Source organism: Aptenodytes patagonicus, chromosome 6 (genome assembly GCF_965638725.1).
Source record: "Aptenodytes patagonicus chromosome 6, bAptPat1.pri.cur, whole genome shotgun sequence".
NCBI lineage: Eukaryota > Metazoa > Chordata > Aves > Sphenisciformes > Spheniscidae > Aptenodytes > Aptenodytes patagonicus.
In genome coordinates, this window is record NC_134954.1 from 39,009,507 (window position 1) to 39,024,236 (window position 14,730).

The 14,730-nt window shown below is 35.0% G+C and overlaps 1 protein-coding gene across 1 annotated transcript in view; it reads left to right on the forward strand.

Annotated features, from left to right (window-relative positions):
• The window catches only part of ITGAV (integrin subunit alpha V), a 51,294-nt gene extending 36,789 nt beyond the window's left edge, over positions 1-14,505 (forward strand). Inside the window, exons 23-30 of the mRNA XM_076342174.1 lie at positions 1,539-1,619; positions 2,683-2,788; positions 3,736-3,894; positions 5,299-5,412; positions 7,016-7,129; positions 7,224-7,331; positions 8,357-8,479; positions 8,880-14,505. Of these exons, the coding sequence (XP_076198289.1) occupies positions 1,539-1,619; positions 2,683-2,788; positions 3,736-3,894; positions 5,299-5,412; positions 7,016-7,129; positions 7,224-7,331; positions 8,357-8,479; positions 8,880-8,975 (901 nt within the window). The 3' untranslated portion in view covers positions 8,976-14,505. The remainder of the gene's footprint in view (positions 1-1,538; positions 1,620-2,682; positions 2,789-3,735; positions 3,895-5,298; positions 5,413-7,015; positions 7,130-7,223; positions 7,332-8,356; positions 8,480-8,879) is intronic.
• Positions 14,506-14,730: the final 225 nt, after the last annotated feature.

Genomic DNA, 14,730 nt, shown 5'->3' on the forward strand with positions numbered 1-14,730 from the left:
TTTATACGTGCTGGAGATGATAGTTAAGATTTGGAGATGTGATCAATAGGAATCGCTTTACCCAATACAGTTTTATGTTACTTAATGGACAGTACAAATAGAGCTGCTTTTTTCCCTGTGGTGGACCAAAAGCGCTTTTTTTCCTATTTAAGGACTTTTTTTTTTTTTTAATGTAGTGAATAAATTATTCTCATCCACATAGGCATTTTTTTGTCTGCAAGAGTTAAATAAGTTTAAACCTGCCATTCTATTTTAATGATACAGTGGTTTGCCATACTGATCAAAGGCCTTGGCAGCATTAAATATCTCTTTGATCTCACACTGCTGTCTGTTCAATTTTTTTCCTCTTCTCCATCAGCTAGTAAGCTGTGCCAGTGGCATGTGACTCCAGTTCTTTGCAGAAGGTGATCTTCTCTGGGGTGTCTGTCGTCTTCCTTAGGCTAACAATGGTCACTAACTACCTTTCACTGGGAGAAAGAACAGTCAGTGAGGTTGCTTAAGTCATGCTTCTCTTCTGATGGAAGAGAAGGGAAGTTCCTGTAATGTTTTACACCTTTTATGGAAGGAATTTCCCTTTACATGACTTCTGAATGCAAGAACAGTGGTGCAATCGAACACGGTAATCACAGTTCATGGTGACAGGCATTATCAAGGTATTCTCTTGAAGAGGTTTTAAAGATCACGTTGGTTGTCTTAAACTCACAAAGCTAGATTTCCAAAGCTGGCATAATTCCTAGCAGAACAACTCTAGTCTCTGAAAGAATGGGGTATTTACAGGTTGGGAAGAAAACACTGTTGCATCTGTTTTTTGATTACAGCAGCAGTGAAGAATAATTAGAGGATTTAAGATCTTTCTAAAGGAAATTGTCTGGTTAGGTAGACATAATAATCAGATGTGTCTAAGGAGATCGGGATTCTGTTCCCAGCTCCACTTTGAGGGGAATAGGAGCGTTCTCTGTATTTCTTTTTCTCTGTTTACAAAGAAAGTCCAAAGAAATTTTGTGTGTGAATGACTCTACATGCCTTAATATCTGTCATCTTTTGGTGTACCTGAAGCGTAGGAATTGGACGTTAACTGTATTCATTTACTGGTTCAAACACTGTGAAGAGGGGTAGGCAAAAGTAGTCCTTGCATACTTTTCTGCCTTGGGACTAGTTTGAGGCCGCCAGGTCCCTGAGCAAAAGAGATGTCCTAAAGTGGAACTTAAGGCTCTGCTAGCTATATAGTTGATGTTATCCCACAGCGCTGGCATTTGCATTTTCTTACGTGCGGCAGCTAAGGAACAGTCAGCGTTGGCTTTGTGTCCTTTATCGACTTCTCCCTGCTGAGGGACCTCCAAACTGCGCTGAAGGTGGGACTGTCACACATTTAAGTGAGAGCTTGCTTGAATCTGCTCCTTAGTTTTTAGTAAATGTGATTTCCTACAGTGGCTCAGGAGTCATGTTACGATGTTGCATATGATTATTTTATGTTGTTTGTTTGTTTTTTCAAGTTAGCTTATTTCATTTAAGAAATTAACTTTTATTTTCCTCTGCAGTTCCAACCTGTATGACAATCTAAGTCCAGTAGCATTCTATCAGGCTGACCTTGCTATTTTAGCAGCTGTTGAAATTAGAGGGTAAGCAGTGATACTATTTTAATAAACGTCTTTCTCAAATGAGCTTTGCATGTTTGCTTCTTTATATTCAATGAACTTTCTTTCAGGTCTGCGTAAGTTTTCAGGAAGCCTTAGGGAATTTTTAATCATAAAGAAAATGCGGTTCTCTCTAGCCACCCTTTGGACTTTCAGATCTTACTTAAGATAATAATAATTCTAAATAATTACAAAATGAATTCCAAAAAGGAATGTTGTGCCTCTACTACTAGAGGTTTTTTTAGATGAAGGAAAAAAAACAATCGCCCCTCATTTTTGCAGTTGCACGCATTTCTCCAGGTCACTTTCTGCCTCCACAAACTGACTGGGTTTTAATCCGAAAACCCCTGAAACCTTTTCTGAAACCAAAGTTGAAAATCCTATTGAAGATAAGTTTGCAATGCCCTCGCCTTCTTCAGTCTTAAGCGTAGTATTAATATTGTAATGACTCCCATTACCTCCGTTACTTCCGCTTACCAGAAATCTGTCCTTCACACCTTAAAAACTATACAATCTTCTTGCTTAGCCAGTTAACTCAGATTCCCGAGTAATAATTCTTTAAAATTTCCACTACATTCATTATTATGATCTAATTTTGTTAATATCTGAGAGATGGGGGGGTGGCACAACTGGAAATCATTATTGCTAGCTTCACTGTTTTCAGTGCATGCCGAATTATTCTTATGACTGCACTGATAAAGTTTCTACATCATCAATATTTCCCATTATCGAAGTATTTCACGCTTTGTGTTTTTTGGATGACATGTATATATCTTAACTCTATTAATGGTTTACTAGATGTAGCAGGATGAATCTAAAGTTTAGGACAGGAAAAAAAAGTTTCTAAATACAAGGTTCATCTTTTCACGTAGAGAAGAAAACTGAACATTTAATATACAAGCCACTCAATCTCTGTTCTGTTTTTATATACAGAGGATGAAAAATTGGAGATTGTATTTTAAGTGTGTTGATTTTTTTGAGATGTTCTAGAGAATTACACTTATCGTTTCATACTTTATAATAACGACTTGTTTGCTCCGCTGTTTAGTGTGTCGTCTCCTGATCACATATTCCTTCCTATTGCAAATTGGCAGCCAAAAGAGAATCCAGAAACAGAAGATGATATTGGGCCTCTAGTTCAACATATCTATGAGGTGTGCAATTACTACTAATCTCAATTACACAGTTCCGTGATAAATGAAAAGAAATCTTTTGGTGTAGCATTTCTCTGGAGTAAATTATAATTTTTTTTTTCCTTCATTTTATTCTTGCATGGAAACAAAGATTTTATTTTTTTTTTTTAATGCTGGGTCAATAATTGGTATCTGCAAGAAGGGTTGGAATGCCTGCAATTAGCGTAACAGGAGTGGCCAAATAGAAGAGGCTGATTTTTTACATCATTACACATTTTATTTTCTAGCCCTTTGAAATCTAGATAAAACATTTGAAGTAACTTGAACTCAGAAAATGACTCATGGGTGTAAATTATTCAGTATCCTCATTTGTATTCCAACTGTTCTGAATCATTATTGTAAAGTCTTTTGCCTTGAAAAAATTTAAGTATTTAAAACTTCCTGAAAAGAATGATCACAGCTTTAATCTAGATTGTTTAATTAAACAAAACTTACTGAGAGCGCTGTATGAGTAAGAATAGTTAAAAATTGTTCTAGAACTTAAAAGACCATTTATCTAACGAAACTTACGGGTATATGTATCTGTGCTCAGAGTATCTTGGCTGAGACACGTACAGTGGCTGTGATTCATGCAATAGACTACAAAAAAAATACATTTTTTCAAGGAAAAAAAATACATTTCTTCAAGGCAAAAACCCTAATGCCATATAGCTTTTCTTCAGAGTAATTTTTATCAAATTACAGAAGTAATTTTAAGTTTTGCCTGTTGGGGGACTGAAGTTTAGCTGCCATTTTTAGGTGAAGTTGTTGATGCTATTGCCATAAGAGGTTGGGGGTAGGGGTAGAGGCAGTATCGTTTATGGCTCAAATATAAAATAACAACTATATGCACATTAACAAAGAAGGCGGCATTGTTGGGGTTTGGGTTTTTTTGTTTTTACATCTGTTAACTTTATTTTCCTAATCAGCTGAGAAACAACGGTCCAAGTGCATTCAGCAAGGTGATGATGACTCTGCAGTGGCCTTACAAATATAAAAACTACACACTGCTGTATATTGTTCAGTATGAAATTGATGGTCCCATGAACTGCACTTCTGATATGGAAATCAATCCATTGAAAATTAAGGTAAGCAGGACTTCCCTTTTGTTTGAGTGGAATGAAGTATGTTTGTTTTGGAAACACTCAAAATACTCAAATCTCTGAGAATATCTAACACTGTCTGAGTTAAGTTTTCATCTGTTGCTGAGGAACAAGACTGCACTGTTTGATAGTACTTGTCAATGCATATAGCAGGTGGAATAAAAGGGAGACAACAGATTGTCAACCCAAAGATAAATTTGTTGTTTCTTTTTGGTTTGGTCTTTTTTTCTTGAAGACTGTAGTGTATGAGTTCTAAGTCCAAAGCAATGGAATTATATTGAATGTGGTCGTGAACAAAAACATTCAAGAAGCTTCTGGGTTGTTTATGTAAATTTCCTGGATGTTATTTCTCGGAAGAAAATGGCACTGTTTTTTCTATTACTAGCTTATTTATCTAGGCCCTCATCCAAATGCCACAGAGGACAATAGGGGTGTTTCAGTGGGTCTTAAAAGTATGCTATCACTACCAGTAAAACATGCAGTTTGCAGAGCACAGAAGAAACTCCTTTTTCCTAGGTTGGACTAGACAAAGAAACACCAGATAAAAAACAGCAAGTTTGAGAGTAGAGAGCTGAATTCTAAGACAATTTAGAACAAGTAGTAAAAATCAGTATATCAGTTCTAGAAGAATTTAAACAAACATATGCATAAAAAGACTAAAGGAAGATATTCAATGTATAGAAAGAATACTCGTGTATCTTTGAGAATCACTCAAAAAGCAACTTTAGTGAATATATAAATACAAATTGCCTGTACTTTTGCCATACCATTTGTAATAATATATTTTTTACAACTCTCTTGTAAGTTTTCTCATAAAATCTGTTATGTAGAGAACAAGTAGCATGGCTCTGCCTAGTCCCATATGTAAATTTGCAATTTTACATTGGGACTTTCTAAGGGATTACTGAAATAATTTATTAAACCTACTGTATACTTTTTTCAAGGCCCTGCTAAAAAAGTTGTTGTGTATGTCTGGACATGGGTACACATGTACAGTGGTATGTGGTACATCAGTACCATACTAGTGGTATTTTTTCAGAGTTAAAAACTTGAAATGCTGAGGAAAAATCTTTTATTAAAGATTGCAAAATTGAATTATTTATTGCAGTCTAAGGTTATTTTTTTTCTATACATGAAAAAGTTTTGAGTTGAAAAATTAAGGTACTCAAGGCTCTGTGTTAGTTCTTAGTAGAAATTTGCATCAGTGATCTAGAAAAGGCAGAAGTAACATTTTAATTAGAGCTGTAGGTAAAGCCAGGTTCTGAAGAATAGCTAGGATAGAAAGAGAGAAACCTGATCAGTTATGTATTTTTTTGACCTTAACTTTGAGTCTGCAAATATCTAAATCTAAGAATTATTTATTGTTTGGGTTTCCCTGGTGTATCCTAGATTTCTGCTTCTAAAGATGATGATAAGAATGAAACACTTAGCAGGGAAGATAATCGTGATCATCGTATCAGTCGAAGGGATGTAACTGCCATTGAAGGAGACGTGCATACTTTGGTAAGCTCTCAGCATCGATATGTTGGTATTTTGGGTTTTTTTAAAAATGAAGATGGAGATGACAGCTCCGTGACATAAAGAATCATTTCAGAAAATCCATGTTCTGTATTTAAACGCTTAACAGACAAAAAAGTCATATGCTCTGTAGCGGTTTTGGTTTTGTTTTGGTTTTTTTTTTTCCCAATGTGCATCAGTTTTCCTCAGGGTAGTCAGCCAAAAGGCATATGCCTATAGTTTTGTGCTGTTATATTTTAAGTCCTTAAAAACAAAGGTCAAGTTGGGCACTTCATTCACTGTCAGTCTTCTATATCGTGCTATTCTCTGAATTTGAAAATCAGTACTTCACAGGAGGAAGGCTGGTAAAATAGGGTAACTGAGAGGAAGCAGGTGAGTGCTGCAGTCATCATCTTTGCTACAAATTACAGTTGATTTCACAACATGTGTTTCCTAGCTGATCAGTGGACATTCTGCAATCAGACACGTGGAGGACCTGTCCTCTCTAAACAAGATTGGAAATAATCTGTAATATGAAGTAAATATATTAGCATATCGCTGTCTGTAACTGCGCTTGCAGAAATGAACCTATTCCTGCTTTGGGCAAGGCAGGATTGGCAGGCACCTGAGAGAAATGCTTGGGAGTTTAGGGTGGACCAATGAGACTAAGGCAGTACCACCCCGATTCCAGAAGTGTTTAGGCTTTGGAGAGGACAAAAAAAAGGGCTGAGCAAAGAAAGTGAAAATAGGAATTAATTCCTTATTTTATGGTGAGAAAAGTTACTTTATTTTTTTTAGATATAAGCTACAAATATTCTTCAGTATCTATAAATGCAGTTCTGAAGGGGTGTGTGTGTGTTTGGTTTTTGTTTTTTTAAAGGGCTTGTTTTTTGCCAGAGCTTCCCAATGACTTAGCAGGATTTCACCCCAGAGCCTAATACCCAGTATTGATAATATTTTCATTGAGTTGTACTTACACTGGCAGATGTACCTAATACCTACACTGTACAGTGCTTTTATCTATAGTATAGCTAAAATCACAATTATAAAATTAAGCCTTGTTTTGCTCTGCTTTCTTCTTGAAATACTGATGGTTTAGCATCAATATTATCTGATGGATTTCAATGGAAATGTGGTTGAGAAGGGCCAGTTGAACATCTGTAGTCCTAAGTATGGCTTATAGATTAGGTCAGTCAAGTTTCTGACTTCTGTTGAAAGGAACAAAGCATATTTGGTTGGCACCAAGTGTAATTGCTGTGAGTTTTCCTATCAAAAACCATGTGGAGGATGGTAATGTGAATTGACCAGAAACGACCCCCCCACCCTCCGACATTTTTTCCTATGTATGTAGATAAAATACATACCTTAAAGCTACTGCCAGCTGTTTCACCTTTGGGATCCAAGTGGCTCATATGATACTTTTCTGAATGCAAACTTATGGGACGCTGTAAGTAATTATTCAATATTGGGGGTTATTTAATATATTTGAATAGTTTATGGTGCTTTGCCAGGAAGAGAGGACAATAAAGTATGTATGTGAGTAAAGTAATGCCGTTAACGACTTCAAATATTTTCATATTTGGAATATCCTTCCTATTTTTATATGCAGGGCTGTGGAACGGCTGATTGTTTAAAGATAGTCTGTCAAGTTGGCCACCTGGAAAGGGGAAAGAGTGCAATATTATATTTAAAATCACGCCTTTGGACCCAAACTTTTATGAATGTGAGTGACTGTGAATATTCTGTCCCTGCTTCTGAAACAAAAAAAGTGATTTTTGTATCCACATGCAATACTAACTTTGCTTTTTCTTACACAGAAAGAAAATCAGAATCACTCCTATTCTCTAAAATCATCTGCTTCTTTCAGTGTTATAGAGTTCCCTTATAAGAACCTTTCCTTTGAAGATATCCACAATTCTACAGTAGTAAGTCGTTTACATCCAGCTTGAGCTACCATACATACTTACTTTGAAATTAATACAAAAACAGTGATTGTTGAGTAGCTTTTTTGTGGCTTGGTATAATTGTAACTTCATCAAATATTTGATTCATGTATTAATTTCAATTATACACATACAATTGAGGGTAAAACAAAAATTTTTGTCCTAAAACTAGAGTTAACGATATTTGTAGCTTTAAAGACTTAACTGAAAACGAAAAAAAAGATGAACAGTCCTAATGTTCTTGTTAATGCCATTGTTGTTAGAGAAATACTTTACCTGAAAATTGTCTTCTACTGTAGTAGCACTTAGAGTTTGAATAATGGACCTTTATTATATTATATGAAGTACTATGTGAATGTGGAACAAAAAGACCATCTGTGCCCTAGAGGGTTTCAAAGAGAAAGGAGATGGGGTGCAAACGGGAAGATACAAGCCATTTATTTGGGCTGCCAAATTAAAAATTTTTGGTAGGCACTATAGCATAAAAGATGTTAAGAAAGGGGTTGAAAAGGATTTTGACTGATTTACTTTTTTTAATATAGTTTCTAATGCCTATTAACTTTTTTCTCTCCTAAGCCTTGTGAAGTTGATTTTTTGTTTAAGGGAATACTGCCTTTTAAGAAAAAAAGGAAAAGCCCTGAATGATTTTTCTTTAATTCCCAAATATTTCCTCAGATTCCTACAGTTTTACTGAAAATCATCAAGCATTACAGAATACATGTTGCCATGGTATCACTGATTGCAAAAAACCCCAAACAAACAAACAAAAAACCCCCTCCAAACCCGTTTTTATTTAATTTTAAAATCCTATTAAATTCGGGTCAGTGAAGCTTTTATGTCACTATTAATCTATAGCCGTTTACTCATATTGGAGAGAAAAAGTAATTTATGCTGGATTAAGGTTATTTTCAACATTATAGAATAAAGATATACAAGACTTAAACTGCATGAATGAACTTGGCATGTCACTGCTGTGCAAAGTGTGATTTAATGTGTTTTTCCATTAGGTTACTACAAATATTACATGGGGCATTCAACCACAGCCTATGCCTGTGCCAGTGTGGGTTATAATTTTGGCTGTCCTAGCAGGATTATTGCTCTTGGCTGTTCTAGTGTTTGTCATGTACAGGGTAAGTACTGTATTTGGGTTTTTTGTATTGTTTGTTTTTTTTTTTTTACCTGCTAGTGATTGTATTACTTCAAATAGCACCAGCAGCTTGCAGAAATACCTTGGTCCCCTAATCATCTGAATCAGTTAAGTTTTTGGGTAACTGTAAAAATTTTTCAGCTTTGTCAGGAAGAAGTTGAATAAAAGAGGATGCCTGTGATTGTGCTGAACTACTCAGTTTAATTTTTCAGCTGATATTTATTGGCTTTGGAGGTCAAAAATAAGGAAAAAGAGAGTAGGATGGGGAAAAAAAAATCAAATAACTTATCAGTTAAGATCTGATCAAGAAAGGAAGAGGAGAAAGGATGGCTGTATGTTTTGAAAATCACAATGCAATTTCTTTATTGTTCTCTGAATCACAGATGGGCTTTTTCAAACGTGTAAGACCACCTCAGGAAGAACAAGAAAGAGAACAACTGCAACCGCATGAGAATGGGGAAGGAACATCAGAAGCTTAAGCAGAGTTTTATCTGTAAGACATTCTGAAATTTTAAAATGCCTACATCTTGGTTACGAATATTGGCTTCCCCCTTAAGGAAAAAACACTCATGACTGCAAAGCTGCTGGTCTCAGAAGGTATCAGCATGTACAAAACGAGCAATATATTTAAATCCTCCTTTTTGTATTAATTATGTTCATAGATGTGACTAACGCATCTGCACTGATTTGTGTGTGAAAAAATTAAGTAATATGTAGTGCTATGATTTTTCTTTTTGGGATGTAGAAGACCATCTTTTTTTAATTCACAGACTGACTTTACGTGAATTGCTACACAGATTCTGCGTTTGCTGTTGAAGCCAACAGCTTCCATAGATACTTGCTGAATTACATGTTTAGTTTCAATTGATTTTTTTGTTGTTGTTGTTGGAGTACACTACACTTCATTTCCTAGTTCTTAAAAGCTAGTTGCACAAAAAAATGAACATAGCTTGTTTTACAAAACTGAAGAATATTCTTTGATCCATTAACTCTGCTGCTGATTTTCCTCCTGCTGAAAAAATATGAAGGAGATTATTCAGCGGAATCATTCACATCTGATACCTATTCAGCATGCCTGTTCCCCTTCCTGCTCAGTCATCTGTCTTGTGGTTTCCCTCTAGACTTTACAAATATTACTCTCCAGGTCCTAGGTCTCCTACTGTAGGGATTGAGCCCACAGAAACAGAAGTGAGCAGTAGAAAGCTGGGGATGATGTACTTTCTATGGGACCTAGTGAAAAGATTCAGGGCAAGATCCAAAGACTCTGCTGTGTATTTCCACAGAGCAGGATCCAGGTGTTCCACAGAATTCTTGGCAGCATGGATCCATTCAGGTACTGCCAAGGACAAGATGTTGGACTGTGGCTGCCAGCAGACATGTCTGATGAGAAAACCCATAGCCTTTACATTCACAAGTCAAATCTCCATAGGGTTTGAAGTTAAGTCTGTATATTACTCAGGTTGAATTTTCAGTTTCTGGCAAAACAATGGAGGGAATACTTTGTGACAGGTTACCTGATGCACTGTAAGGAAGCTGTTGTTAATTCTCGCATTCTGTGGTTAACCATGTCCAAGTGCAGGATGGAGTAATATAGGGACTGTTTCAACTAGACTATCTGCCAGCCAAATGTATCTAGATTACATCAGTACTTTAGCCACACTCACGCCTGCCTTGCCACCTGCCCTGAGAAAACAGTGAGCTTGTCAAATGAAGCAGAGTATAGCTGGCAACGCGAAAGGGTTTGAAAAGAGAAAGTTGATTTGGCTCGTTTCATTTCATTCATTCATTGTATGTTTCATTGCACAAAAGACATTTCATCACACAAGACATTTCATTATGTTCAATACATTTCATTACCAGAAAAGACACTAAATATTTTGTTTCACTGTTGTTCTTTAAACATACCAAAAGTTCAGCGGTTTAAAGCCACGGGTTTAAATCATTGTTAGCTTGTTTCCCTCAGCATTGGTGTGGTAAAACGAAGCTTCTTATACTTACGAGAGAACACAAGAACATTGTCTATATGCATTTCAGTAGACATGTAACTGCAAATTCGGAGGTTGTTTGGCTTGCGACCACGTGTAGCTGTGTTGCACAAATCTTAGAGTGGACATACTTAAACTATTACAAAGGTGCCTTATATGAGATTTGTTTATTCTCTGTTCCAAAAAGGGAATAAATTACATTATCAACTCCCTGTATGCAGCCACATACAGAAAAGACGACTTCTACAGTAATTATACCAGTGAGATTTCTATGTAGACAAGCTCTTAAAAGTACAAAAACTCTGGTATGGTTTGGTTTTATATCTTGGGGTTTTTGTTCAAAGCTGAATCTCCCCCATAAATACTGCAATGCCCAGTAATCCCAGAATTATCTGAAATGAACAGTTTGATTCAACTCTCATTTCTGCATCCTTTCTGAGATTTAAAATCCACAAATGGCTTTCGTTGTTAAGTCCATTCTTGCTCACTGAACTGTGATGGCATTTGAGTCATTAAGAGAGACAGCACAAAGTCTGTGGGGGCCAGTATGTGTATCGGATATAGGCTTGCATATTTATCCATTTACATGTTTTTGTTTTAGACAATTTGTTTAGATATAATTAGTCTATATGAGAGAGTATAGGTCATAATTCTGCTTTCACTGAATTTTCAAGGTCTTCAGTGTGGCCAATGTTTTATTTTTGTCTTTACTTCTAGTATTGTTATTAGTAATATAGTAAAGAATCAGGAGTCGGGTTTTGATCCTGGCCTCAAAATGTGACTTTTAACGCAATTTCAGTTACTTACACAAGCTTTCAGTTCACACACTTTGTCAACTGATTATCTATATGCAAGGAGATTGTTTTTACCCAGTCTTAATCTTAGTAGGTTAAGAGGTTTAAGAGACTGTCAGACAGATTATAGCTCTAATTCTTACATGTGTGCTTTCATTACATGTATGCACCATGTTGACTTGAAATTTATTAGACTACTTGCATGTCTAGGCATTATAAGGAGATGAAAATTAAAAAAAAAGGCACAATCAAGATCTCTTCAGCTCACGTGGAAGAGATACCGTAGCATTGTTAATGTCAGTGCTAACTGCATCTTAATTTTACTGTGGCAACTGGAAACTCATTTTGCTGATTTTCAGGATAAAAAGGTACATTTTATTGGTTCAACTACTGTAGCTATGGAAAGTTTCTTCCATTTATTGAAGTTCCATAAAGTAAGACTTATTTAAGTGATTTTTATTTTCTTGCATTCTACTGGAGAACAAAAGCAAATAGTTGCTTCTGCCACGTCTGCTAATTTCCAGTTTGGTTAAAAAAACCCTGGTAGCATACATAAATGGAGTATACAGGTTACTTAGTGAACATAGATATAACACCCCAAATTCAGTTTAAAGTAACACTTGTGTTTCAGGAAGATTCTGAACAGGATGTTTTCCTGAATGGGGGTGCGGGAAACACTTTATCACATTCTAGATTCAGCAATAAGATTACAGGCTGTATATGTACTTGTGTCAGTATAAATTTCATACTGACTTACAGGCATTGATATATTCTTATAGCAAATGTTGTAGAATGATGTTAGAACTTTTAAAGAAACTTTAAAAAATGTATTTTGGAATGAAATTAATGTCCTTGAGTGAAAATTGATGTGCATAAGATGCATACTGCAAGCATTAAAAAAATACAAGTACAGTAACAGAGAAATAGTCTTCTTTTGAGAGTTATATTTCAGAAGCATATTTTTATGAATATAAAATCAACAGCTATGTAATTATTTAGACAATGAAAACATTTTAAGAGAGCTGTATCTTTTATAATGGAATATGGAATCCTGTAAGTACTCCAGTTTGCAATTATTGCAGCGTCTCATGATCAATATTAAAAAGTGATTTATATTACAAAATGCATATTATCTATTACTATATTTGCCAATATTTAGAAAATGTAAAGCTAGGAACCTAATTTATACGTTTACATTTCTTTCAAGAAACTACCAAATTGTGGAGATAGCTTTTGTTTAAGCATGATTGCGAAGTCAAATATGGGATACATGTATCAATGTAAGTTGAAGTCTTTAAGGAAATGTTCACAGATATCAGTATCAAGTTTATAATTTTATTTGTCCCATTTTTCTGTTTTAAATTTTAATTTACATGTTGATCTTTGATTCACATAATGCTTCTGGAAACTTTAAGGAATTTTATTATATATGCTCTTTCCTTATAAAACACTTATTCCAAGCAAAGATTTTTAACATTTAATTGTTTCTAAACTTGTGTCCATGCTTAAATAGTCTTTAAGGTAAACTCTCACGGGTATTTTGAAAATATTTCAGCTATAGTCAGCACGTTCTTGGTGATTTGAAGGATTCATGTTGCACTTAGATTTTTTGCAACATTTGGGTTTGCTGTTGGCTACCCTGGCATAAACCCTGCAGTATTTTTGGCTATATCCTCACAAATAGTCACAGAGCAGCGTTACCCTGGTGAAAATCTAGTCCGTTTTTGTCTTCGGTCCAGACTAAGACCTATTCCTCAGTCTAATGAAGTCACAGAAAACCTGACATTCATTGCAACTGGCTTTGAATGTGACCCTTTGCGTTCAATGCTGCTGGCTGTTAATGAGAAAAAAAAAATAGGATTTTATAAAAGGAAAATGGAAAGTCAAAAAATAAAAAGGTGGTGGCAGACCACAGATGAGCCTTACAGCAATGACATGATTTTGCTTGCTTGTTTGTCTGAGATGGGAAGGACCCATTAGTTCTCTGTTGGCAGTGGCCTCCTATCACAAACAAATCCCACAGTTTGGATTGTGATTATATGCTGAGCTCTAATAACTCTCGTTGACTTGAGTGGGATCTGAACTCTTTGGTACTGACTCTCTAGCTTCTAATTCCCAAGTGCAATATAACATGATCAGATCTAGTTCACTGCCAAGTCGTCTGTTTATTTTTGTTTGCCTAAGAAGGGATGTAGCATTTGTTGACTTGCAGTGGTCAGTATTTTTAAGGACATTAACAAAAGCAGTGTGTTAAATTGAGGTGATAAATGAATAGTATAGAAAGTTTTTGATCACCCACATTGGGTGAAACATGATGTATATTCTAAAGTGTATCCATTACTGAACTAACTCTTGAGTTATTGAGAATTGGTACAATATTCTTCAAGTCCACTGTGGAAAATTTGACAAGAGACTATACAATAATGGGTTTGAGTCTGTAGTGCTACTACTGTTTCATGTGATTATGGTATTTAGTATTTCGGTCTATTTTTTCCAGTGTGTAGAATTTTTATATAACACGGGAAATTAACCTTTCGTGCAATGACCTTCTCCAAATACGCTGCATTAAGGTTGAATAACTTGACCCTTGGCTTTTGCAAAGTAAATGAAGATTTAATGTAGCATTTGAATCTTCAAAAAAACTTTTACAGGTTTTGGTGGCCCTTTCTAGTCCATGAAGGAAACCTGTATTTGCTATGATACATTTTCAACATATTTGTAACATTTTATTTCTTCGTAATAGATTTTTTTTTTCCTTTTTTGTTTTTGCTTGTGCATTAAATCAGTAGAGCATTGTTTGCACAAGCAGAAAATTAACATACTAATGAGTGCTGCATTTTGGGTTATTTAGTCATGTAATAAATACTTGTAACATAAATGGGAATATTTTCAGTAACTATGAACTTGTTTCAAAGGTCTTCGGTACAAGTTAAGGAGAGCGATATACATTTGAAGTCACCTTATTTTTATTAAATTATAAATCTTGCAAAAAAAAAGTGGGTATTGTGGCACAGTAATTTTGTACTGATATAAAATATATAGCTATTAAGCTATGGTTTTCTTTTCAACTCATTCTTTTCATCCTAATTCAAATTTGATTGATTTCATTAGGTTGTATTTTTCTATATATGTATACAATTTCAAAATATTACGATTGGATAAAATTAAAAATCTAAGTATTGAGTTGATTCTGATATTTAGAATTTTGGAATAAAATACCTCTTCATTAACAGGAATTCTGTTTTTTTTTATCCCAGGCTTATTTTTTAAAACGCATTTAATTCACCTGAAAATATTTCATAGTATACGTTTGTAATCCACAGTTATCTACTAAATACAAAAAGGTCACATTTACACAACTTTTAGATTCTCAGCTAAAGCGGCACATATTAATCTTGACTCAAATTTTGTCATCACAAGCAAGAAAGATGATCTAGTCACAAATTATATTCTGT